The following is a 27,052-nucleotide window of genomic DNA, read 5'->3' as shown; positions in this document are numbered from 1 at the left end:
CATTTCAGATAAACCAGAATTGTGAGGATTCATTATTTAGATACATTATTGTTTTCATTTTTTTAAATATCCAAAATCCTTCTATATCCATGACCTCACTTGACTTTCACCCTGCCATGAGAAAGGCCAAGTCGTTTTCATGTTAAGGTTCTGAACAGCCTAGAACCTGTTCTAATCGAACCTAATCTAATCCAGTAGCCTTCGTTGTTTGCCCATAGCATTGGTGTTTTCATTAGCTTGACCAATGTGTTCCACTACTGAATCCAGCAGAGGGGAAAAAATAACCAAGTCACGTTCGTAGGGGGAAAAAGTAAGCTAATAGGAATATTACGTGTAGCTTGTACACATATAATTTTTTATAGCTCTATGGTGCCTGCTGTAAAATATACTAGTAAAATTTTCAGAAAAATTTCACAATAACTTTATCAGGTTTGTTCAACCTTTGTTCAATTTATTACACATATGCTCAAGTTCTGAGTTACTATTACAATGATGGAATTAAATTACAACATGTTACAGAAGTAGCAAGCATGGTGTCACAGACCATCATGACCTTCAAGCAAATTTGATTAAAAGAAAAAAAAAAAAAAACTGAAGTCAATACTCTGTGGAAACTGAGGCTTCCAATTATATAACACAGCAAAATTGTATGTCTACCTGTAAATCCCAGTCTTCAAGTTCCAAGTCCTTTCACATTGCAGAAAATGACCCTTTCACCTCACAGGAAACTGAATCTGCCTAAGACCACTGCCAACACACAAGGGAGGAATGTGAGAGGAGGGCAACATAGACATCCCAGGTCTTCAGGTCCTTGCTGTTACGCTAGTTGCCTCTTACCTAATGTAATGGCCCCTGGCCAACGACACTGAAAAAGAATCACGCAGGATTTCTAATGGCACACTATGGTTAGTAGCCACACACAAAAGTCAGAGTCATTCTGATTTTTTTATTGAAATGACAATAAAATAAAATAAGAACTGAACATTTTAATCAAACTTTAACTTTACAATTATAAAAATATAACCAAAACTTCAGTTTCTTTTATACATTTTTCTATGAACTTAACACCAGAGTAATTCTCAAAGCCAAACTATAAATGATTCTTGTACACTATGATGTGAACACAGCAACCAAAGTTTAAGTTTTTAAAGCACTGATCTTTCCCTTAACAGAACATGATACATTTTCCCAACTTAACTCTAGTCTCACAATACAATCCAACACTAAAATACAATGACATCTTAACTGGCTTAATCTAGACTTACTTAGGTTTTAGTTTTCTTTTTCCCCAAAACAAGCTAGATGAATGTAATACAAGCTAATATTAAAGTGTGTTTTATGGCTCAAGTCAAATTATAGTATTATGCTTTGTATTATGTATTTAACAAAAGCAAGGAGCTTCAAATGAGTCCAGTTTAACCCAAATGATGAGTGATGTAAAACATGTGGAATAATTATGGGAAGCCAAACCTTACACTTATAAAAGTTGACTTGTATCTAAGTCAAAGCCCACTAAGCCTCTTCTGGAAAATGCAATATACAAAATTTCGTGCTCTCGGAAGTGGTCTTAGTGAGGGGCATAAACTGTTCCAAACACTATGAATGAGTGAAAACATCAAGTTTGAGGAACTCCAAGGAGGAAAAGGTACTCCAAAGCATTTCGTCTCAAGTGACTGAGCAAGTACTTTAAAAAACAGGCATTAAAAAACTGAAAGCATAGTGAGTCACACTATTTAAGGGAATTTTAAGTGAATGGCTGGCTAGCTGGTTTGCTGAATCTGAGGAACTCCACCTTTCACTTCTGACTAAACATATAAGAAAACAGACTGGCCAGTTTGGTTATGTTTGATCCAAATAAAATACTAACTCAACAAAACTCTTAAACATAAAAAAGGAATTACTGCAACACACAATGCTGTAATAATTACAAGGGAAGACAATGATAAAAAGTAAAAAAATATTTTAACTGTTGTCAAAAGATGGATTCAGACACAGAATTGTCATTATGATATTTCAAGTATCATCCACTTATTAAAAAAAATCAAGTCTTCATCACATAGAAACAAAAATTTCACTTTTCTTCAAAGGGATGTCAATCGTAAATATGATTTATAACATTTGAGTAAAACTTTATTTTTTTCCCCTCAATCTGTTGAATACTTTCCAATGTGATTTAGTAGTTTTATATAGAATATGCACTACCTACTCAGGGAAAAGAACATGGCATACATTGTAATTATACAATGCAAAAGAAGGCTTTCATTTACAAACAAACCTGGAAAATAAGGCATTCAAACATATAAGTCATTTAAAACTAGTCAGTATTGATTATGTATAGAATTGGAATGAACATTTAAGACTGTTAGTTCTTGAAGAAATGATAAGAACTTACATATCAAAGTGTTAATTGAACAGTACCCTGTACCCTCTTTCTAATGGAGTACATCAAATTTGAACTTCCCCAGTTCTATTTTCATCAGGAAACCTAACGAGAGCATTGGGATACAACTATAACAAGTTCAAAAACAAATTTTTAAAATGTGTATTATGAATTTTAACTCAAAATCAGATCTATTATATTCCAGGTTGGTAACTCCAGCTTACTATTTTTCTCACATAAGCCCCAAGGTATGGATGACTCAAGCACTTACATTACTGGAGGTAATGATCAAGAAAGGATTTCTAGGTCAAAGCTTGAGTTACAAAAGGACGAGTGGCCTCAAATCCGATGACATTTCAACTCTAACACTCCTTACTGACACCACTTCAAATCACACCACGAAAAAGTCTGCCTCTTCACTTTCCCCAAAGGGCATGAGCTAACACACCTGAAAGTGGTCACCGTAGCTTTCCAACCGGAGGCTAGAAACAATCATGGAAGGTAGGCTGGAGATTGAGCCGTGTCCATCTCTGCCTTCTCCAATCTTGTAGGATGCATCAGTGAGCTCAACAGTAAAACTACAGTTAGCTAGAAACATGTGAATGTGAAGCAGAATGGCAGAACTGTTACACTTGAAGAAGGGGGACTATCCATAGAAACAGGGGCTCTTTCAAAGGCAATCCCTGGTCATTTTTGGTCCTGGAGACAGGTGCTCACCCATTAGTAGGCACAGTTATAGCCACTATTAGATTCACAACCGTATGAAGGTTTCTTAGGACCTCACCTAAATAAAGCTAAATGTTTAAAATTGCTCAGTTGCTCTTTGTCTCATTTGCTCAAGCCTAAATAGGAATAATATATGATGTATCTTTCACGTCACCCAATATTCAGAATAGCTCTGTCATCAGTACCATAAAGATGCACAACTAACCAAAAGTTCGTTTCTATCTATGAAAAACATAACTAGCAATCTATTTTAGTAGCTGCATCTTAGAAGACTTCCTTTACATTAAATCTACAATCAACCGTTTATAATAAGGCATACACAATGTACTATTAAGCAATAACAAGGCCAATTCTTTTCCCTTAAGAATTTTTTTTATTCCCTCAAATTTGATCCTAATTTAACTGTGCTTTTAAGATTCTTAAATTTGGTATTTTTCTCATAGGCTGACAAAATCTAATTCTGACTATTTCAAAATATTTTTGAAAAGGCTTTATGTCACTTTTTAAACTTTCATCTCATTGGCTTTAACTCCACATTAATTGAAATAACAAACTTTAATCCAAGAGTTCAAAACCTACCAGACCCACTTTTAGAAACTTCCTTCACAGATCACCATTTCACCACAGCCATAAAAATAACTTAAGACACATAATTTTACAAGAGCACAGATAATGAATACTTCCATTATGGGGGGGTGGGTGTTTAACTGAGCCCTGGGACCTCTTTTTATACCAATTCCCACGACATTCCCCGAGCGAGTCAATTTTAACAGTTTCCTGTATGGCTAACGTCTGTTGCATGTGAAATAAGGTCTAGCTATGCTGGTATAAAATGTACTCATCAGTAATACACTTGGAGTTCTGTTGTGATATAACTCATAGAGAGTGTAAAATTGGTATAGCAGTTGCACCTTGGATTCAATCAAGCAAATGTAGTTCCCCAAAGTAACAGACAATTCTCATCACAAAAATCTACAACATGGTCTTGGGAGTATACCCCCAAGAATGGTATCAGAGCAAAGGGTCCCACTTAAGCCTTCGCTTACGGCTTGACTGACCTTAATCTGCCATTATATCTTAACATTCACCTGTTTAGTTGGGGAAAAGAAATCCTTGCCTATAAGAATTTTACAAGTGTAATGTGAAATTAAAAATCAAAACAACAAAAAAACATAGAAAGAAGTCCACTTTCTTTAATGTTGTACAAAAAATATTTGTGTAGAACCAAAAGTAAACTAAACAATATCACATTTGTTTACAGCACAATCTAGCTTTTCATATTAACTTTACTATTCAAACCACAGAAAGTAGGTGGTAATTTCAGGACTGGGAAAGGGATAACACCAAAAAAACTTCAGGGATGTTTCTTCTACACTGTGTATAGCTGTGCTCACAGAGACGGCTTCTCTTACTTCTCTGCTGTGTAGCAACTCAGTTGTATATAAAGTTGAACCTGAATTTTAAAAAGAACAATATCTTTATTAAAAACAATATTATTTACATTTTTTCTACCTTAGATAAATTTATCTGGATAATAAAACTCTCCCTTGATATTTTGGGCATTTTCTACATAGACACCCTTTTCTTCCACTTGTCATATCTTACATTCAATACTGCTGAATACTTATAACGTAAAAAAATTCTAACAGTGTAAGTTTGATTATCCACTTTCCTTGAGGAAAGTAAACATTTTTATACCTCATTGTATTCTGACCACCCAGCACAATTACTGTTACCTGACAGTAGATGGATCATTTTAAATGAATGAATAACATGACTTTTTTCATATCCCATACTTCAATGTGTAACCCATGAACAGACCAAAACAGAGGAACAAAAGATGAAGTCTGACTTCAGTGCCAGAACAGAAAGACCAATTTCACACTAAACACGCTTTCACAGAAGGCCAAGATCACAACTGAAATTGTTTTTAAAGTAACATTTGTTAAGCATTTACCAGGTGCCTGGCATTATTCTAAGCACTTTATTATATGTTATTTCACCTAGTCCTTATAAATCTATGAAGCTGGGTCTACCATCCCCCTTTACAGGTGAAGAAATAGGTATAATAATTTGTTAGAGACCACACTGCCCGGAAGCAATGATGGTAGAATTCAAATCCACACACTGACTATAGAATGCATATTATTAACCACTATGTTATTCTATGAGTCCTATCTGTTACTGACAAGGACCTCAACCAGTGTAAGTCAATTTAAAAAACAAAACAACACACATTTCTCATCACTTCATCTGCCTTAAAAAAAATTAAACTCCATGTAAAAATTCAGGACTTAATCCTAAATGCCCCAACTTGGACCTAAATAGATTTCTCAATGAGTAATGAGAATACTCTTTAAGACAAGAGATTCAATTCTCCACAGTTTTATATACATAACTTCCATCATATTTATTATACATTGTTGACTACGATTTTACCATCTCTTCTTTGAATGATGGTTTCAAACTTACCTGTAGAAAATGCCAGATTTGGAGAAGAACAGATGCACAAATACCAGAATGTCATGCTGCAACTTAAGGTCTGAGGACACAGTCATCTTTGGCTTAATCCACACAAGACCTAGGGGATCCATCTACTGTCTTAGTTTCCTTGAAGACCAAAATTTATGAACCATCCCTCCTCAAGTGGCTTGAATTATTTTAAATCCAGCAGTTTAGATGCAGCAAACAAAAAAGCCCAACTCTCCATACCTGCTCAAAAGCTGGGGGAGACTAGAAATGATGGGTCCATATCCAGGGGCATTGTCGTATAGTTCAAACAGCGGTGCAGCCACCAGCTTGTAATTTTTAGGGACTGCAAACAAGGCTAAAACAAAAACAGTGTTTATTGGCTAAAATAAAAACAGTATTCATTTTCTATACTTCCTTATATAAACACTGCTTCTACTTCACTAGTAATCACTAATTTTACATTTGAGAAACTTCTGAGGAAAAAATAATTCTCATTAACACATTTTGGTTGTGTCTTTTAAGCAAAGGTCAGTCACAGCTTTGAAATGGACTCTAAATAAATTCATGCTGTTAACAACCAAGAGCACCTTATGAGTGCTGGCTCTGGGAGAAAGGGGAGGAGACCCTTGATCTTCTAATTTATTTTGAATTTCATTTTATAAGTATCAAAAACCAGAGTAGTTGTTAATGTGCACAACAGAGCTAAAGACTCTATTATTAAAAAAATCAATTAATCTGTCTCCTAAAATTTTATCACAATGTGAAATTAATACCAGCAGCTAAACAGTTATTAAAAATACTATAACCTGATATTTTTGGCTCCAGTAATTTACTCTTCCCCGGTAACATAACTGGCCTATGCAAGAAAAACTAGGTAATTGTGGATAAAAATGGTATGTGTTTTTAGTTTTACAATAAATCCCCAAATTCAAGTAACTTGAGGAAAATCACAAATAGAGGTATCCTTGATACTACACTACAGAAGTTTTTAGATGGCTGCCTTCAAGAATAAAGTAACTTACCTTTCTCTTGAAGCTGAACCAGAAACAACTTCTTATGCTCCTTAGGTTTTGTAATATGTGCAGGAATATATGGATACTAAAATAACGAGAGAATAATTTGTAGTTGCCAAGACATCCCTGACACCTCCCAAGCCTCCACTGACCAACTTCTCCCATTTCAGACTTTAAGCTCAAGTATCAGGCCTGAAGACCAGCTTCTTTATAACCCCAACACAATTTTAACATGTACACCATGGCTTCATCTATTTCTTATGTGTTTATCCCCTAATACAGTGTAAACTCCCTGAAGAAGAATCCTTTCTAGTTTTCCCTTTACCTAACGGATCTGGTACCTAACGGATGAATAAATACATGCTTTAATAAAAATAAAATATCAAGCAGTAAATGACTGAGTCACAGAAACAATTATAGGTTGACAAGTTTAAACACAATGAAGTCTGACATAAGTATTTATAATGATAGTCTTTTCAAAACATATCATTACAAAGTTAAATTTGCTAGAATCCTGATGCAGACCACGTCTACTAAATAAAAAGTTTAAATACAACGAGGTGCGCGACAGGAAATTTCTCCCCACAGTCACCACACCCCCACATGGAGCAATGCTGCAGGAACACTGGATGAGCGGTCTGTCAGCTGAACAAAGTCAAACTGTTTGTGAAAGTGGAGAAAATATTTTGAAGAATGCAAAGGAAGAAGAGAATTACAGAGGCAAGGTTGCTACCTGAGAAAGAAGAATTTTACACAAAGAATTCTAAAAGTCTAAGATAAAGATTTCCTCCTCTTCTGCTGTGCACACATAATGAAACCTCTCCTGCATCTCCCCATAATACATTCAGAGAAGCCTACTTTCCTTTCTGAAGTATTTGAGGGCAGGGGAATTTAAAAAGTGCTAAAAACAGGCATAATGGGAAAGAAGGATAAAAACAGAGGCTGCCAAAAGGAGGTATCAGCATCCCCATTTCTGCAAGAAACTTGTACAGAGACTAAGTATCCTTCCCAGAATGATACAGTTAAGCAATGATGCCAGGATTCAGCTGAGTCTATCCAACTCTTACGTAACTGGAAAAGACTATTCCCACTGTGCCATCCCAATGGGACCTAAACAGTCCTCCGACTACAGTAATTCCATACCAGAGCCATCCTCAGGGTATAATGAATCATGACCCCTCCGTACATGATCATGAAAACCATGCACACTGGCATCAGAGAGATCCAGAGAGGAGAGCGTGCTTCAAAACAACAGAAGTGTGGACAGCAGGGATGGAGCAGTCAAAAGGAACAGGATTGCTGAAGTATGACCATGAGCTAACTGGTGGGGGTGAGAGAGCTAATGGGATTTGTTCACTTTTACTATGCTACTTTTGTACATATTTGAAATTTTCCTTTAAAAGTAAAAATGCTTGGCTTTTATTTTTTAATTTAAATTAATGAGAGAAAAAAGGAAATTTCAAGTCAAATCAGAACTTTTTAAATGGCTAGAATTAAATCAGTTTCCTACTTCCCCAAATGCCCAGCAAATGTAACTGAACACTGACCTGAGGAGGCTCAAAATTTGGTCTCCACCAGTTGCCAATGCAGTCATCGATGACCCAGTCTTGCAGGACTCCATCCTGACGACCCAGTATCTGTCAAAAAGAAACGACAAAGCTGGTAAACTAAATATACATACCAATGAATATCCTTCTTCAGTGAAGAAGGTATTTTTCACAACACGCCTAATAGAGATGAATAGCTAATATGCCCCCATATAGATTTCCTTTTACAATGTATCTGTGTCATTCTGCCCAAGACATAAACTATTAGTTCAAAACTGGCAAGCTAGCATCAACATGATGATGGAGGACCAACTCATCTGTTCTGTGCCTTGGCACTGAAAATCAAAGACTAATTACCTATATCAACCAACGGCATACAATAGTTTTCTAGAATCAGCTATAGATTTTGTAAATCACCCACCTAAACAAGCTATAGAAATAAGTATGCAAAATTCAGTTTTCATTTCCATAAATCTGTATATCACAAGATTAAATTTAACTTAATCAGAGTTGTGCTCTACAGATTTTAATTAGCCAAAAATGGTTTTACAAAGTTCATGACAAGAAAACGCAGTTAAAAAGCAGTTAACTGTCCGACTTTACCATTCCCACTGGCTACAACTTTCAACTCTTAGCTGTTTTTCCCCCTGATATTTGCCTCATTTTTAAAAGCATTCTTCTCGTTTTTAAATAAACTGTTTATCTCAGTTTTAGGTTTACAGAAAAGTGGAAGCCTAGAACTAGGGAAGCCCTAGAACTCCAGCTGTGAATCAGAGCTGAGAACATCTACAGATTGAAGAGACTTCCCAGATATACCACAGCCAGTTTTCCCTACTATTAACATCTTACATTAAGATAGCGTATTTGTCACAACCAAGGAACCAACACTGATAACCTTATTATTAACTGAAGTCCATATTTTCATCAGATGACCTTCATTTTCACCTAATGTCTTCTTTTTTCAGTTCCAGAATCCCACCCAGAATACTACATTATATTTGCATTTCTCCTCAGGCTTCTCTAAGACTGACAGTTTCTCAGACTTTCCTTATTTTTGATAACCTTCAGTTTCGAGGAGTAGGAGTTAGGCATTTTGTATTATAGAATGTCCCTCTATTAGACCGAGATTTCAGATTTCAGGGAACTGGGGAAGGAAAATCACAGAGGTAATGTTTCATTCTCATCACATCATTGCAAGGGGGTACATTCCATTAATATGATTTACCACTGATATTAACCTTGATCACCTGGCTGAGGTAATATTTGTCAAGCTCTCTACTATACTTTTTAATAGTTACATTTTTAATATTCTTTTATGACCATTTCTTGATTGCTTTTCATTTTTAAAAACCTTTAAAAAAATTTAACACCCTCTACTATGGAACAAGAATTTAGATCTTAAAACCATATTCCCCACTCATACTTTCTCTTCTACCATGCTCCCATTGTCAGTATTTAAGTCAACATTCAGTATTTAATATGACTTGGTGAATCAGCAGATTTATTAAACTATAATTACACACCCCTACTTGAACAACTCTTTCCTTCAGAGACAATACTCATTTCATTCACTATCACTAATTCATTCCCCACATTCTCCACAAGAGCTTAAATTTCTTCTCAATTCAAATATTATTCTATCAAATATTATTATATTTTCCTAAGAGACATTTTTCTATCATTCTGCTTCAATCTGTAGTTGCTCTCAGCCCTGATTCACAGCTGGAGTTCTACGGCTTCTCTTGTTCTCTCTCCTGTGTTATTAGAGCCTCTCTATATTCTTAACCCTGTTCCTTCTTTCTTTGTTCATTCTTTCATTTTAGTGGTGAATATTCTCCATCCTCTAGCTTCCTAAAAAAAGGTACAAAAGACATCACCTTTATAGAAACTCTGCCGGGCTGGAAATAACTTTATCTGCACACTTGACTTATAGTTTGATTAGATAAAAAAGTCTCAGGTGGACACTATGTACTTTCAGATTTATGAAGGTATGCTCCATGATGACTTAGCTTCTGGTATTGTTTCTGGGAGGCTGATGCCATTTCTGACTTTAATGTTTTTGTATTTAACCCAGGTCTACCCATTCCTTCTCCCCAACTTTGGAAACTTTCAAGATTTCTCTCTTTACCCTTTTTCTAGAAAGGACAGTAGTTCTTTTCAATCTGAAAACTAATGATTAGGTTTGGGAAACTTTCTTGAATTACTGCTTTGCTAATTCCTTTTCCTCTGTTTTATTTATCCAAGTTAGATTTCATTTTTTTAATTGAATTATAGTTGCTTAACAATGTTTCAGGCGTACAGCAACATGATTCAGTTATACATATATATACATATATATATCCTTTTTCAGATTTTTTTTTCCATTATAGGTTATTACAAGATACTGAATATAGCTTTCTTTGCTATACAGTAGATCCTTATTGTTTCTACAGTTTATACTGATCCTTTTCTTTTACCTATGTTCTTTTTGTTCTACTTTCTGGTAGATTTCAACTCTATTTTTTAACTCACTACTCAATTTTTAATTCTGCCTTTTAAAAAAATTACTCACGAGTCCTTTTTTGTTGGCTGTATAGTCTTTTCTAATGGCACACTGTTCTACAGATACAATGTCTCCTTTTATCACATCAATAATATTAATTATAATTCTGCTGATAACTGAATTTTCTGTTTCTGCTAAGTTCCCTTTGCTTCTTTTGCTCTTTCCTGTTTAGAAGTTTTCCCCAAAAGCCTGGTGATACTGGTTACCTGCTCGCAATTAAGGGTAAAATAACCTGCTTAACTGACAACTCTGTGTACGTGAGTGACCAGGCTACCCTAGTTCTTTGGGTAGATTCCCAAATATTATCTATCATCGAAGTATTCTTTGGAACTCTCCATTTTCTCCGGGGGGGTGGGGGAAGGAACCTTCTAATCTTCAGCCTGGAGTATATAAAACTAGCTGTTAACACTATCAGCCTAGTAGAAGTCTCACTATCCAGGCTGTAACTTCACTTATTCTCCCCACCTCCTTAACTTTTTCATTGCTTAGTGTTTTCCAGTTTAACCTCTACTAAGAATTAATCAGCAGCCAGTCTCTGCCTAAATGTAAAGTAGGGAAGATGATCTAGGTACATCAATAATCCTATGCACACTGCCAGTCAATTCAGCTTTCAGTCCATGCACACCCCCTCTTTCACAAGTACCCCCAATTCCTAAGCTTTTCTGATGTTCTAGAGTGCTGGGTCCTTGACTGCCCTTCTGGGAGGCTGAGGTTTTGGCTAAGTCAATTATGATTCGCTCATCTGCCTTCTACCTTCAAACACTTTTTCCTTGTTACAGTCTCATTTTACATTCCATCAACTTACTGGACTTTTATCTTTCTAAAACCCCTTTAATGTTTTTTGGTGGAGTTATAAGAAAAAGCTGAGGTAAGTTCAATCTATCGTATATAAGCTGAGGTAGATTCAATCTATCGTATATAAATCAAAGTTCAAACACAGCAGAATATTTAAGACTAACACTGCATTTTAGAAATACTAAAAAACAAGTCAAAGTGGAAGAAATACAGGTTTTAGTTTTGTCTCCTTTCTGTATTTGCCAAGGATTTTGCACAGAATATGTACGAGTTTTGTAACTAACGGGGGTTGCATGCTAAGAAAGAAAACTATTTATTAATGAAACAGCCTACAATCTCAAAAACCTCCAGCATCTATATGCATCTGGCCCCAAGTCTTTAGAGACAGACATTAGAAGAGCTTCTAAAAAGTAACAACCTGGGCAAAGCCTAAAAGGTATGTGCAAAAATGAAAATAGGTATGTAACAGGAATCATTCTCCTGTCAAAATTCCAACACCTACTCTGGAATAAAATTACCTGCATTCAAATCTCCAGCTTCACCACACACTAGCTGTAAAACATCAAGGAAGCTACTTGCACTTTTTGTGCCCTAATTTATCAGTAAAACAGGATTAATAGCACCCACTTCCTAATGCTATTATGATGTTTAAATAAATTATTACATGTAAAGCAGTTAGAACATTGCTTAACAGTCAATACTCAGTAAATGTTGTTTTATTAACCATTATTGCTACATCAACTATTTCAATGGAAAATAATGCTATGACAAAGTATAAGTTCAACTTACAGAAAATAAACATTGTACTAACACTCCGAATTTATGTTTTATTTATAGAAAACTAAATATTTAAAATAAACTCATCCTTTTCAAGGCATACAAAAATCTGACTATGCATTAAGTTGACGGTATTTAGATGAGCATTAATGAAATCATCAAAGTGGTTAAACAGAAAAATACCTCTGTCATTAAGCGCTTTAGTCCTTCAACTTCATCTTCTCCTGGATTAAGCTCACCACCAGGCCTGTATAAAGGTTAAAATTTCAGCTTTCAACTTGTATTAACAATTTTGGTTAACAGGAAAAACACAATAATTACTATTTCTATCAAGTAGCTTCATAACACATTTCGGTGTTACATAAGGCAATTAAAGCAAACAAATGTCAAATGGAGGGGGAAGAATGTGCTAGAAAACGGAATTCATGTCCATTCACGAGTTTCACAGTAGACAAACCCTAGTCTTAAAATATGTACCAGAACATAAACATCACATAGTTGCTGGAAACCAGTACATCCCAATTTTTTCTCTTTGGAAGTTATCTAGTGATAATGGAGTCTAGAAATGCTGAGAAAGCAGTGGACCCACATTCTCTAGATCAGAAGAATGCAGCATTTTTTAAGAATTCCAAACTAAGTATTTGAGAACACTCTTTTTGGTACAATCTAGTCAAACAGTTGTGGACTAAACATACCGAGAGATTTATAAACGTAAATGAGAAAACTAAACAATCTATAAAAATGTAAAGCATTTTAAGAACAGGAAACACTATTGATCCTAAGCAAGAAATAATATCAATTGTTCTCAGTAATGCTTCAAAGACATCTAGAAATTGAACTTGGACTTGTTTGTTTCATAGGGCTTCTCTCAAGCCCAGTCATTAGCATCAACAATACAGAGAAACATGCAGATTTCTAGTTAGACCATTCTAGTTAGACCACAGTGTTCATAAATGAACACTGCAATGGAGAAAAAAAATGCTTTTGAGTTTCTCTTCCAAGACTCCAGTAACAGCCATGTTTGTTGAGACAAATGGCTAAAAGCTAAAGCTGTATTAAAGCTGCATAAACAGCCATCCTATTAAAAGTTGTTCGTTTCCAATGACACTTACAATTTGAAGAACGTTGTTCCCAGCTGTAGCAGTAACACATGGGGTAGCCGGTGCTCATGGACAATCAAAACACCTTCTACAGTCCTCCTCATGCCAATTTTATCAAATTCCTCCCTCATGCGCTGAAATCTGGCTGCAACAGAGCTGTCCTTCTCATAGAGAGGCTCTTTTGTACCAAAAGTGTAATTGGTAAGAGGGTACCTGTGATCCAAAGACAGACATTTGAGAACTGTAGACCATAAATTAGTAGGACAGACACCAATCACATAAAAGAAACCTTGGTAAAAAGTGTATATATATTGCACTTAGAGACAAAGAATTTGAACAAAGTTAAACAACTAGTTAATAAGAGAGCAGAGAAGGAAATGGCAACCCACTCCAGTGTTCTTGCCTGGAGAATCCCAGGGACGGGGGGAGCCTGATGGGCTGCCATCTCTGGGGTTGCACAGTCAGACACGCTGAAGTGACTCAGCAGCAGCAGCAGAGATTAGAATCTAGCTCTCTGGCCTCTAAAACCAGAACTTTCATTAGCTCAAGCTGTTACTTCCTACTTGAACTCTCAAGTATAGATGAAGTGAAGTGAAGGGAAGTGAAGTCGTGTTCGACTCTTTGCGACCCCATAGACTGTAGCCTACCAGGATCCTCTGTCCATGGGATTTTCCAGGCAATACTACTGGAGTGGATTGCCATTTCCTTCTCCAGGGGATCTTCCCAACCCAGGGCTCGAACCCGGGTCTCCCGCATTGTAGACAGACGCTTTACCGTCTGAGCCACCAGCTCAGGTCAAGTATAGATGACAATATCCTTAAAGCTCTTAATGCACAGAGTAGTGGCTATCTGAATAACTGGCAATCCTCTAGTTTTAGATGCTGTCAACCTGGCTAATGTGCCCTTGGGCTCCTCTACCAATCTAATTATAAATTCTATTAATTATGGGTGCTAATGGCTGATGTTTTTTTCTACAAACTGAGCCACCACTTTCCATAATCTCCCCAGTTATTTTCTATTTGTCCCAGTCAACTATCATCAGAGTTTTCTGGTAACTTTCTTCTTCGGATGAACTTTTCTTTCCCTTCTAAGATGTTGAGCCTTCTGCATTTCTTCTATTCAGTATCTTTATTCTTCCCTTCTCTTCATTTGAATCTTTTGCTGACTAGGTGTAATATAAACATTCTCTACTTTTTTATCAAGTATTCAAAATATAACATATTGAAAAGTTTTCTTCTTGCCTAGTAAATATTTTTTCCTTAAAAATAGTTTAAAAACTCTTATTTCATCACAGGTATCACCTTGTAACCCTTTGATCGTAAGACTTACAGAAAGCAGCCTTTGATTATAAATCTTTGGGTAAGAATGCTTTGGCCACACTTGCCTGTCCCCAACATATCTTGTCTACCAAAACACCTTGTGTTAGAAGTCAACAACTACATAACTAATCCACTAAACTATTCTTAGAAGGGGAACAAATCAAGGTTGCCAAAATGTTAAAAAAAAAAAAAAATTTACTTTAATTCCAGAAGCCAAATTCCAGGCATAAGTGAAGCAGTACTAAAGTAACTAAAATAAACTATTTCCAAGGTGCTCTAAAGATTTTAGGACCTTCCCCAGGAGACTCAATGCTAAACCTAACACCTTCATCATGAGTAGCAGCAACTCCACATAGCACTCTGTGCCCTGAAATTTGAAAAAAAAAAAAAAAGGCTTTATATACATTAACATTCAGTTCTCACCACCTGAATCAGAATTAAAGACAGCTCTAATACATCTCTATTGCAAACCCAGCTCTCACATCAAGAGATGCCATTAAGATGAAATATAAGGCTGTTCAGCTGTGAAGTCGGTGCCAGCCCAGACACATCTGTAGTACTCCTATCCTACTGTGAGCTTTGTAGAGCAGGGACTACACCTGACTTCCTCACCACTGTCTACCCAGCATTAACCCTAGTGCCTGCTACAAACTAAGCATTCATGCAATATTTGCTCATAAAATATACTGGAGGAGAGAGAACTTATTTTCAACTTAGGCCATTACTCAACCAGGTCAACTGAATTCACAACACAATTCTTTCTGAATACTGTGATTATACAGGAGAGGGAAAGTACGGCAAATCCATTAACTCATAACTTTAATGGAGCAAAAATTGAAACATTTCCACCAAGTTAGTTCGACATAATGGTTTGATGAAAAATAACCGAATAATCAAGGTAAAGCAAGGTAAAACTGTGAGCACTAATAATAATAACCAATGAAAGTAATACAGAAGCTGTGCTTTCACATTTTTTAAAAAAACATTTAGCCTTTCTATTTCATGGGAATACTATGAGGATTTTTCTAAAGATGTGATATGAAATTAAAATGCTATTATGTTAGTGTAATAGCTAGAGATATTAACTTGTATGTGTATGCTCAGTCATATCCAAGTCTTTGCCACCCCTTGGACCACAGCCCAACAGGCTCTTCTGTCCATGAGATTTTCAAGGCAAGAATACGGGAGGGGTTGCCATTTCCTCCTCCAGGCCATCTTCCTGACCCAGGGATCAAAACGGTGTCTTCTGTTCTGCACTGGCTAGTGGATTCTCTACCACTAGTGCCACCTGGGAAGTCCGTTAACATATACAGTATCTACTACTTGTATGAAGTGAAGTGAAGCCGCTTTGTCATGTCCGACTCTTTGCGACCCCATGGGCTGTAGCCTGCCAAGCTCCTCTGTCCATGGGATTCTCCAGGCAAGAATAACGGAGCAGTTTGCCATATCCTTCTCCAGGGGTCTTCCCAACCTAAACTAGTTCTCCTGCACTGCCGGCAGACTTTTACCATCTGAGCCACTAGGGAATTCCTATCACTTGTATACTATCTACTAGTTCCAGATTTCATAAACCCAACGTTTTTATTACCTAAATTTCCATCACCTGTTCTGTCAAATAAAACAAACCCATCTTCTCAATTCAAATTCCTTTTGAGCAAATTTCATTTATTTGAAGATAAAGAAGAGAAACACCTAATGTTCCCTACCAAAACACCAGTATCAGTTATTCTTTGCATCCTTTAAATACTGATCAATATAAAGTGCTCATTTTCCTCCATTAGCTCGGCACCATGGTGCCTCTCAAACTCTCAGAAATGATTTTTTTTTTTAAGAAAAAGCATACTGATAATTTCCTGAGCAAGACATAGCCCAAATTTCAATTCCCTGCCACAGTTTACTTTTGAGAGTGGCTTCGAAATGCAATGGCTTGAAGCGCTTAAACAATAAGACGTTAAAAGTAAAATGCAGCCCACAATGGGTTCTTTGGAGCTACATTTTGGAGGACTGAAAGGGCTTCCCAGGTGGCTCAGTGGTAAAGAATCCGCGTGCCAGGCAGGAGACGCGGGTTCGATCCCTGGGTCGGGAAGATCCTCTGGAGAAGGGAATGGCAATCCACTCTAGTATTCTGGCTTGGAAAATCCCATGGACAAAGGAGCCTGGACGTCTGCAGTCCCTGGGACGCCGAAGAGTCAGACACAGCTTAGACCTCCAAGGTCTGAAAGCCCATCTACAATGAAAGCCCCAGCCCCCTCCCAAGCTGGGGCCTCCTGGCTGCTCGGATGCTGTCGCTGCGGCGAAAACATGTAACGGAACATGGGGGAAGTCAGACAGCCCTAAGCAGATGAATAAAATGTATTCAGGAGCCGACACTCAATAAAGCAACAGAGGAAAAGACTAAGCCTGCGCGTTATAGCTACATCTCGAAAGCTTACTATTTATTAAAGCAAAGCCTGAACGGCAAAAACGATACTACGTTTTACCACTCACACCAAATAAAAACACACAAAATGTCACATACGCGCCGTTAAAGGATAAACACCACGGTTTGCGGCTGGTTATCTCCACAGACGTGGGGGAAAGAATGAGTTCAGAGCGTTTTCTACAGTGAATGCAGGGGCACGGAAACAAGCCATCTTTCCAGGAAAGGGAAAACCCTCTCAAGTAGGGCTCTAGCCTGTGGCGCTGGAGGGGGAGGAAGGGGAGGGCGCCGAGGGCGCGCCAGAAGACTGGAGTCTTTAGGGGCGCTCACGACCAAGGGGATGCAGACAGAACCGCGCGCGAGGGCCAGGCCGCACTTACAGGTTGATGGTGCGCTCCAGGGTGAGGGGCTTGGTCTGCTGAATGTACTTGTTGCCGAACTGGGTGACTCCCCGGGGCCAGCCGGTCTGCGAGCGATTGGGCGGCACCACAGACATGCTGGCGAGCTCGGACACTAGCAGCGAGCGGAAAACGGGAGGCAGGGAGACTTTCCCTGTGTGAGCAGCGGTTGTCTGCGTCCCACTCAGCAGACGCCGGCGGCCATTAGCAAGAGAAAGCCGAAGGAGGCGTACGCACGCCGGAAGAGCACCAGGAGCCTCTGGCGGCAGGAAATAGAAAGGCGGTTTCCTATCCCCAACGATCCAATCACTGCTGGGATAGCTGCAGTATCTGGAGCTTCCATTGGTAAATCAGGTACTGGTTCCGCCTTCCTTTACCTCAGTGCTTTCTACTGGATAGCGGTAGGGAAACACGGGAAAGGAGGCATTCTGGGAATTATAGTCTCCTTAGGAAAAGAGCTGCTACCTCAGCGTGCCGTGGGTGTTGTAGCTAGCGAAGAGATGAACGGAAAGCGGCCTGCTGAGCCCGGTTCTGACCGGGCGGGGAAAAAAGTAAAGAAGGAGGTGATGGCTAAGTTCTCGGATGCTGTCACAGAGGAAACTTTGAAAAAGCAAGTGGCTGAGGCCTGGAGTCGCAGGACGCCATTCCGCCACGGTAAGCGGGCGCTGTGAAGAGGGAGGCGCAGCGCCGGGTTGGGGGCCGCTGAAAAAGTCCTGGCAGTCGAGCAATAAGGCTACAGTACAAGAGGCTCTTGGAGAGAACGTGACTTTGGCCACCTCCGACTCTCCTGCCTGGCCTGCTGTCGCTTTTTAATCCAAGTTCTTTTAGCTTTAGAAATCCAGTAGAGAAAGAAATGTAGGCCAGGAAGTTTCAGGAAGTAGACGGCCTGCAAATTGGTGGAAATTCTGAAATTAAAAATTAGCGAATTAGCACCTTCTTCACTCTTTGTGCGTCTTTGGGCAATGAGTTCAGCTCCTTACTGTGTAAACTAAGATCAGTTCAGTAGCTCACTCGTGTCCGACTCTGCGACCCCATGAACTGCAGCGCTCCAGGCTTCCCTGTCTATCACCAACTCCCAGAGCTTATTCAAACTCATGTCCATCGAGTTGGTGATGCCCTCCAAACATCTCATTCTTGGTCGCCCCCTTCTCCTCCCACCTTCAGTCTTTCCCAGCATCAAGGTCTTATCCAATGAGTCAATTCTAAGTATCAGGTGGCCAAAGTATTGGAGTTTCAGCTTCAGCATCAGTCCTTCCAATGAATATTCAGGACTGATTTCCCTTAGGATGGACTGGTTGGATCTTCTTGCAGTCCAAGGAGTCTTCTCCAAACCACAATTTAAAATTATCAGTTCTTTGGCGCTCAACTTTCTTTGTAGGCCAACTCTCACATCCATACATGACTACTGGAAAAACCATAGCTTTGGTTAGACGGACCTTTGTTGGCAAAGTAATGTCTCTGCTTTTGAATATGCTGTCTAGGTTGATCATAACTTTCTTCCACGAAGCAAGCATCTTTTAATTTCATGGCTGCAGTCACCATCTGCAGTAATTTTGGAACCTCAGAAAATAAAGTCTCACTGTTTCCATTGTTTCCCCATCTATCTGCGGTGAAGTCATGGGACCGGATGCCATGATCTTAGTTTTCTCAATGTTGAGTTTTAAGCCAACTTATGCACTCCTCTTTTACTTTCATCAAGAGGCTCTTTAGTTCTTCACTTTCTGCCATAAGGGTGGTGTCATCTGCGTATCTGAGATTATTGATATTTCTCCTGGCAATGTTGATTCCAGCTTGTGCTTCATCCAGCCCGGCATTTGGCATGATGTACTCTGCATATAAGTTAAATAAGCAGGGTGACAATATACAGCCTTGATGTACTCCTTTTCTTATCTGGAACCAATCTGTTGTTCCATGTCCAGTTCTAGCTGTTGCTTCTTGACTTGCATACAGATTTCTCAGGAGACAGGGAAGGTGGTCTAATATTCCCATCTCTTTAAGAATTTTTGGTGCTCTTCCCCGGGCCGTTCACTGCAGGACCGACTCCGGTGCCCCCGCCGCCGGCGAAGCCGCCACCGCCGCCTCGGGACCGGCTGTATGGTTAGGCCACAATCTTCAATGAGTAGACATATTCCTCAGTTCTGTGGTGTTCTCGGTCACACATTTATGGAGTTTCTGAAGGGCAGTGGAGATTACTGCCAGGCACAGCACGACCTCTATGCAGACAAGTGAACTGCAGAAATTCATTACTGCTCAACCAAGAAGCCCCCATAAGACTGGTTAACCTGGACACAGAGGTGTTGAATTGAAATCCACAGAGCATTTTTATACAAGAATTCTGATCTGGATGGGGTAAACCTCAGTGCACTTCCTTTCTATTGCCTCAGTATTACTGGATTGAAGAATTGCTGCTTCTTGTTAAGAGGTTCATTCATTCATTACTCCCAACTTCATACTTAAAAGCACTGAGAATTTCAAGTGGAGTATATTAAAGTTGACTGTGTTTCTTTGCATCATTTCTGTATTCAATTTTTTAAATTCTTTCATATCCTTATTGAGTGTTTTTTAAGTAAATTAACATGGCTCGAATGAACCTCCCAGCTCCTGTGGAAGTTAGATACAGGAACATGAGATTTCTTATTACACACAACCCAACTACTGCAACGTTAAGCAAATTTATAGAGGAACTTAAGAAGTATGGAGTTACCATAATTGTAAGAGTATGTGAAGCAGCTTACGACACTACTTTTGTGGAGAAGGAAGGCATCCATGTTCTCGATTGGCCTTTTGATGATGGCGCACCACCATCTAACCAGATTGTTGATGATTGGTTAAGTCTTGTGAGAATTAAGTTTCGTGAAGACCCTGGTTGTTGTATTGCTGTTCATTGTGTTGCAGGCCTTGGCAGAGCTCCAGTTTTTGTTGCCCTAGCATTAATTGAAGGTGGAATGAAATACGAAGATGCAGTACAATTCATAAGACAAAAGCGGCGAGGAGCTTTTAACAGCAAGCAACTTTTGTATTTGGAGAAGTATCATCCTAAAATGCGGCTGCGCTTCAAAGACTCCAGTGGGCATAGAAACAACTGTTGCATTCAGTAAAACCAGGGTGCATGATGTCATTGATTGGAAGTGGAACCTGAGATGGAATGGAATTTGTCGTATATAGCAGATAGCCCGGTTGACTTGGTGAATAAGTCTGATGAAGCTTCCATAGGAGTGGTGAAAAGCAGTTTCACCAGGCCATAGGCCTGGCAGAGTTGTCTTCAGGTTATGATCAACCTATTTGGATACTAGTAAAGAATTTTTGCTGTTCAGCATTTAATATGTGCTTATAATTTATACCAATTGACCTTTCCTGAAATCATGCAGTATTGAGTCATGTCATTAAATGTTTCCATGCCAGAATCTTACCAATATATAAGAAATTTAGAAAGATTAGGTGCCAAAATACCCAGCACAATACTTGTATATTTTTAGTATCATATAGAACAAATCCCAGGAACTATGAACACTCTGGACCTTATGTGGTTTATTCCTTGCATCATTTCAAACATAGAAAATAGGGCCTATGAGGTTTGTTTGCTCACAATATGTTTACGTCTCCCACATTCATACCAGTATACATCAGATTTGCTCCCTTTTTATTAATCAAGTCTTACAGTGATTATTTAATATCTTTCTATAAATCTCATTTTATGTTGTAAAAGGCCTCCATTTTGAAAATCTACATTGTGCAGAAGCACATGTCTTTACTGTCTCCAGACAAAAGCCTTACAGTTCATTTTAATGTTTGCACTTTGGGGTGCAACTTACAGGGAGGGCCTGAAAAAATAATGGGAGGAGGCTATTAAGTATTTTTAGTAAAATGTTGCCTTTGTCTTGTGGAGAACATGTAGAATATGTGCTTTAATTTAGTAAATATTTTTTTAAAAGGTAGAAATACTTTGTTACTGTAACTAAAACAATTCTTAAATCAAAATTTCTGAAATTCTTGTAATTTTTTTTTTCATACTTACCTGAAGTTGTTTACCGACTTAGTTTTGTTTGAAGTGTGATTCCCAGCCTCTCTTGCAAAAGAAAAAAGTGGGTTTCTGCTAATGAATTGAGCAGACATTTAATATTTTATATACCTTTTGAGCTGTGTAACTTAATATTTGGATACTTGACAATTTTTTTTATTATGTAATTGATAAAATGGTGACGTGTATTAATGTTAGCTCAACCATATATTTATACTGTCTGGGAACAAGTGGTTATAGTTCTGTGGGAGAAATAATTTGTCAGTGTTCACCAGCTTGTAAAAATCTAGTGCAAGAGCTTAAACATTAAATAAATGATGATATGCATTTATCATCAAAAAAAAAAATAAAGAATTTTCCGCAGTTTGTTGTGATTCACACAGTCAAAGGCATAGTCAATTGGCATAGTCAATGAAGTAGATGTTTTTTTGGAACACTTTTGCTTCTTCAATGATCCAACGGATGTTGGCAGTTTGATCTGGTTCCTCTGCCTTTTCTAAATCCAGCTTGAACATCTGGAAGTTCATGGTTCACATGCTGTTGAAGCCTGGCTTGGAGAATTTTGAGTGTTACTTTGCTAGTGTGTGAGATGAGTGCAACTGTGTGGTAGTTTGAGCATTCTTTGGCATTGCCTTTCTTTGGGATTGGAATGAAAACTGACCTTTTCCAGGCCTGTGGCCACTGCTGAGTTTTCCAAATTTGCTGACATATTGAGTGCAGCACTTTCACAGCATCATCTTTTAGGATTTGAAATAGCTCAACTGGAATTCTATCACCTCCATTAGCTTTGTTCATAGTGATGCTTCCTGAGGCCCACTTGACTTCACATTCCAGGATGTCTGGCTCTAGGTGAGTGATCACACCATCGTGATTATCTGGGTCGTGAAGCTCTTTTTTGTACAGTTCTTCTGTGTATTCTTGCCACCTTTTCTTAATATCTTCTGCTTCTGTTAGGTCCATACCGTTTCTGTTCTTATGGTGCTTCTGTTAGGTCCATACCATTTCTGTTGTTATGGTACCCATCTATGCATAAAATGTTTCCTTAGTGTCTCTAATTTTCTTGAAGAGATCTCTAGTCTTTCCCATTCTGATGTTTTCCTATTTGTTTGCATTGATCACTGATAAGGCTTTCTTCTCTCTCCTTGCTGTTCTTTGGAACTGCATTCAAATGGATCTATCTTTCCTTTTCTTCTTTGCCTTTCACTTCTTTTCTTTTCTCAGGTATTTGTAAGGCCTCCTTGGACAACCATTTTGCCTTTTAATCTATACTATTTCTTGCCGGAAGCTGGCGTGAGGAATCCCACCCATGGCAAAGGTCATGAGGAAGGAAGCCCGACAAAGCGCAAAGGCGTGATCTGGCTTCAGGGGTTCCCCCTGAGTTTTCCTGAACATCTACCCTCCAAAACCAGAGTCGGCCTGATTTTATTGTACTGTGCTTTCCACATTCTCTGGAAAAAGTTAATTCAGGGCTTCAGTCTCCTGCATATGAAAGGAATGTTTCAGCTCAAACCCCTCTGATGGCTCTCTAACTTGCCTGACAGGTTCCCCCAGACTTTCTACAACTTGTGAATTGCTCACAGCCCCCCAGCCGCGAGAGGCACAAAGCTTAAAGCATCTTAAAGATAGTCTTTTCTAAAGAGCTAAAAATTACATTGGTGACAGGTTTTCACTGTTGACTCAATGACTGCTGCCAGGCCTCCATATTCTTTATCTTTTAGGCACCTGGGAGGATATTAATCAATGTAATCGGGATGCAGAAATAGGAATATAGTAGTTTTGATGTTAGCAACACTAGACCTTTGAGTTAATTACTTTTCTCTTTGTTATAAATCACTGTACTCCTTTTACTTGTTATAAATTGTATCCTTGCTATGTAAGAATGTAACTGTATCTAGTGCTTTCTGAGAGTGGCACCAGACTTTGGGAAGAACAACACTATTACCCTTATCAGAAAAGGGCCATAAAATGTTAATTGGCCTTCTGGCCAGAAGATGATGTAAATCACCTAAGACTTGTGTATACAACTAAGTATGCAGAGAAAAAGCCTGGTCTCGATAAGAGTCAAGGCTGCTGACGCTGCATAATTTTGTATTACCCATTGATCTCTATGTACAATCAAAAGGTATATAAGGCCTTTCCGGACAAGGGAGGTGGGGCCAGTCATTGGAAAGTCTGGTTTCCCCCATGTCTTCTTTCCTTACTCTATTTTCTGGCTGAATTCCCATCTGGGGCATGGAGGCTTGCCTTGTCTACTTACTTGCCCCAGCTTCTAAGATCCATGAGAGAGGGAGCCCAAGGCGGGGCACTCTCCGCTATTCAAACGGACGCCGGTGGCCTAACGTAGATGGTGCAAACTTCTTGTCCTGATGTTTTATTGGCTTTCCACGTAAACCAAGTTATTTAGCCTCTTTTCTCCACTAAATTTTCCTACTATACTATTTCTTCTTAATTTCTTTTATATTTCTAAATAAATAAGTTTTTCCTCGCCTACTCCGTCTCCCCTTTGAATTCCCTGGATCCACTGGGGCAGAACCCTGGCAATTTCTCTGGGAAAGATGAGAGTGATTAATGAGCTAATGCCTGCATGTATCAATACATATTTTTCTGAGTAAGGACCAGTAAGCATTTGGACACCTAGTTGAGTGGCTTTTGCGCGTTTTTCCTCTGAAGGTGATGCTTGTTTGTCCTGTGATAGCATAGCCAGAGCATTTGTTGAGAGCTGCCTGATAGTAGGCACCTGGGTTTACTCAGTTTTGCAGGCCTGTAGTTCAACAGCATGACCCACGGAAGTAAACATGGTTTGAACAAAGGAAGGAACCTGCCTCAAATGATTTCATCCTCAGCTTCAAATATCACCTTGTAAGATAAGGACTCTGCTTAATGCATCATGCTTTTGCTTCTAAAGTTTGCCAGGTTTGTTGTTTCATTGGTTAAGTGCTTTAAGGAGATGAGTCTTGGGTGTTCCGGATGCACATATAAAGTGATGGCTTCATGTTTAAGCTCTATACACCAGGGATTTTGTAGTTTCCTTCTGTGTGGGATACAGATAGTGATGGGGTCTACCTTAAAACTGTTGAAAAGACTAAACAAGATAATACCTGTAAGCTTTACACTATCAGACCCTACTGTGCCTGGCACCTGGTGTGTGGTGGCGGCAGTGAGTTTTATTAGAGGGGTACATAATCTCTCCCACCAGACTTAGTGGGTGAAACGTTGAGATAAAACTCAAGGAGTTAGGGTTATGCCTGACCCTATTAAAAAAAAAAATATATATATATATATGTATATATATATATAATGACTTCCTCTAGCAGTACTTTAGGGAAAGAAAAAGGATTGAAAAAAAATTTCCAGCCAGTATTGCTATTCTCTTTTTAATTTGCTACTTTCATTTGAAGTTTAGGGGGAAATGAATTAAGACTAAAATGCATTCAGCTGAGTAAGTAATCAGTAAACTAAAAAACTCTCCAAAAGAGCAGGAGTCTTAATTTAGTGACATCACCTATACTCATCTTAAGGCCTAACATTGTTAAGCACAATACCTTCGAAAAGTAGTATTGAGTGGGAAGAGAAAAGAAAAAGAACTTATAGTTCTTCCCCAAAATCTTTGATTTTAGGTGCTAAGTTTCCAAAAATTCATCACCATCCCTTTTGTATTCTCTCTGCTGTGCTGTTCATGAGTCAAAAATACAAGAAGTAAAAGTCACGGATAACACTTTCTTCCCAACAGAAGCCATTGTCATGGACATGGACCCCTTTCTTCACTGCGTGATCCCAAACTTCATCCAAAGCCAAAACTTCTTGGAAGGACTTCAGAAGGAACTTTTGAACTTGGACTTCCATGAAAAGTATAATGATTTATATAAATTCCAGCAGGTATTTATGCCCCTTTCACATTAGCTTTTCCACTTCAGAAAGTCGTTGTCTATAAAAATCATTCATTACCATATCGACTTGAGGTTTTAGTTTGGGTTTTCCACTGGGGGTCCTGGTCTGGTCTTGACGTTGTTAAAAGCATTCATTTATTTAACATAACCTGAGTGTTTACTATGTGTTCAGTTCAGTGGCTCAGTCGTGTCCGACTCTTTGCGACCCCATGAATCGCAGCACGCCAGGCCTCCCTGTCCATCACCAACTCCCAGAGCTCACTTAGATTCACGTCCATTGAGTCAGTGATGCCATCCAGCCATCTCATCCTCTGTCGTCCCCTTCTCCTCCTGCCCCCAGTCCCTCCCAACATCAGGGTCTTTTCCAGTGAGTCAACTCTTTGCATGAGGTGGCCAAAGTACTGGAGTTTCAGCTTTAGCATCATTCCTTCCAAAGAAAACCCAGGACTGATCTCCTTTAGGATGGACTGGTTGGATCTCCTTGCAGTCTGAGGGATTCTCAAGAGTCTTCTCCAACATCACAGTTCAAAAGCATCAGTTCTTCAGTGCTCAGCTTTCTTCACAGTCCAGCTCTCACATCCATACATGACCACAGGAAAAACCATAGCCTTGACTAGACGGACCTTTGTTGGCAAAGTAATGTCTCTGCTTTTCAATATGCTATCTAGGTTATGTGTTAGGTGTTAATAAGTATTATGGGGGAGTCTTTGCCAGTTCTGCCCTGAAAGCCTTTAAAATTTAAAATTACAGAGGTGGTAGTGATGGTGAAAGATAGTCAAGTACAGTAAGCTGATAAGTACATTTTGGGGAGTGATATAATAGAGTAGTGCACTGGACGATAGTGTGTTAGTTGCTCAGTTGTATCTGACCCTTTTGCAACCCCATGGACTGTAGCCTGCCAGGCTTCTCTGTCTGTGGGATTTCCCAGGCAAGAATACTGGAGTAGCCATTTCCTTCTCCAGGAGATCTTCCTGACTTAGGGACTGAACCCAGGTCTCCTGCATTGCAGGCAGATTCTTTACTGTTTGAGCCACTAACCAATTAAATTTTTGAGTTCATGTCTTTTTTAGGTGGATTTATGTATTGTCATATGTCTTGTAGAGAGTTAGATCTAGTCTTTTTAAATTGGTGAACAATTGAATTTGACAGAAGACTAACTCAAAATCAAGGCTTGTTTTCCTGCTGTTAGAAGCCAGGCCCATGCTAGGTTTAAAAATATATAGGTCATTGGTTTCCCCAGTTTGGGAGGATATTTTTCATTGTGGGGTGTACATCACTCTTGGAGGTCTTTATAGAAACTTAAAGACAGTCCTTAAAATCAAAAAAAAAGTGAGGATGAAGAGCTATCTTGTTTTTTTTTTCCATTTTCCCTTTTATTCTAATCTAGGGTAAAAGTAACAAATTCCTCTGTCTTGCGTTTAGTCTTTTGCACTCGAGCTGGTTGTGTCCCCCAGTCTATCTTTGGGCCTTTTATATGTATGATTTAATCTGGTTAAATACACAAATGACGTTCTCTTTTTAATTCTGGAAATCTAATGAAAAATAGCTTGTATCCATAGTGAAGTTGTAAAAGTTAATAAAAATCATAGTCATCTATCTTTATAATTATATTAACTTTGATAACACTAGGCCTCTTTTAGTTGATTTAGGGCTATATGC

General features: G+C 38.6%; 2 protein-coding genes and 1 pseudogene across 7 annotated transcripts in view; 2 read left to right on the top strand and 1 right to left on the bottom strand.

The window, feature by feature from the left end:
- Positions 1-926: 926 nt before the first annotated feature.
- NUDT21 (nudix hydrolase 21) lies at positions 927-17,772 on the bottom strand. Its single transcript, XM_069549882.1, has 7 exons — positions 17,471-17,772; positions 13,365-13,565; positions 12,436-12,499; positions 8,139-8,228; positions 6,601-6,676; positions 5,819-5,933; positions 927-4,559 (listed from the first exon to the last, which is right to left on the bottom strand). The coding sequence occupies exons 1-7, from the start codon at positions 17,584-17,586 to the stop codon at positions 4,538-4,540; spliced, it is 684 nt and encodes a 227-aa protein (XP_069405983.1). The 5' UTR covers positions 17,587-17,772; the 3' UTR covers positions 927-4,537.
- OGFOD1 (2-oxoglutarate and iron dependent oxygenase domain containing 1) overlaps positions 17,371-27,052 on the top strand; it is a 33,620-nt gene continuing 23,938 nt past the window's right edge. Inside the window, exons 1-2 of one of the 6 annotated variants that reach the window (XM_069549880.1) lie at positions 17,371-18,142; positions 25,237-25,382. In XM_069549880.1, the coding sequence (XP_069405981.1) occupies positions 25,348-25,382 (35 nt within the window). In that variant the 5' untranslated portion in view covers positions 17,371-18,142; positions 25,237-25,347. The remainder of the gene's footprint in view (positions 18,143-25,236; positions 25,383-27,052) is intronic. The other 5 variants (XM_069549877.1, XR_011248596.1, XM_069549878.1 and 2 more) reach the window with 5 other exon arrangements.
- Positions 19,975-21,833, top strand: LOC138418470 (protein tyrosine phosphatase type IVA 1 pseudogene; annotated as a pseudogene).

The sequence above is a fragment of the Ovis canadensis genome, chromosome 14 (assembly GCF_042477335.2).
Source record: "Ovis canadensis isolate MfBH-ARS-UI-01 breed Bighorn chromosome 14, ARS-UI_OviCan_v2, whole genome shotgun sequence".
Classification (NCBI taxonomy): domain Eukaryota; kingdom Metazoa; phylum Chordata; class Mammalia; order Artiodactyla; family Bovidae; genus Ovis; species Ovis canadensis.
Note: the sequence above shows the minus strand (reverse complement) of the source record. Positions and strands in the feature narration are given on the sequence as shown.

Bases quoted from the DNA above. Each gene is read 5' to 3' on its own strand.
- NUDT21 (XM_069549882.1), bottom strand. From the start codon at position 17,586: ATGTCTGTGGTGCCGCCCAATCGCTCGCAGACCGGCTGGCCCCGGGGA. The intron at 8,229-12,435 runs GTATTTTTCTGT...TCTTTTTGACAG, and splicing joins TAAAGCGCTTAATGACAGAG to ATACTGGGTCGTCAGGATGG. The intron at 6,677-8,138 runs GTCAGTGTTCAG...TCGTTATTTTAG, and splicing joins CAAATTTTGAGCCTCCTCAG to TATCCATATATTCCTGCACA.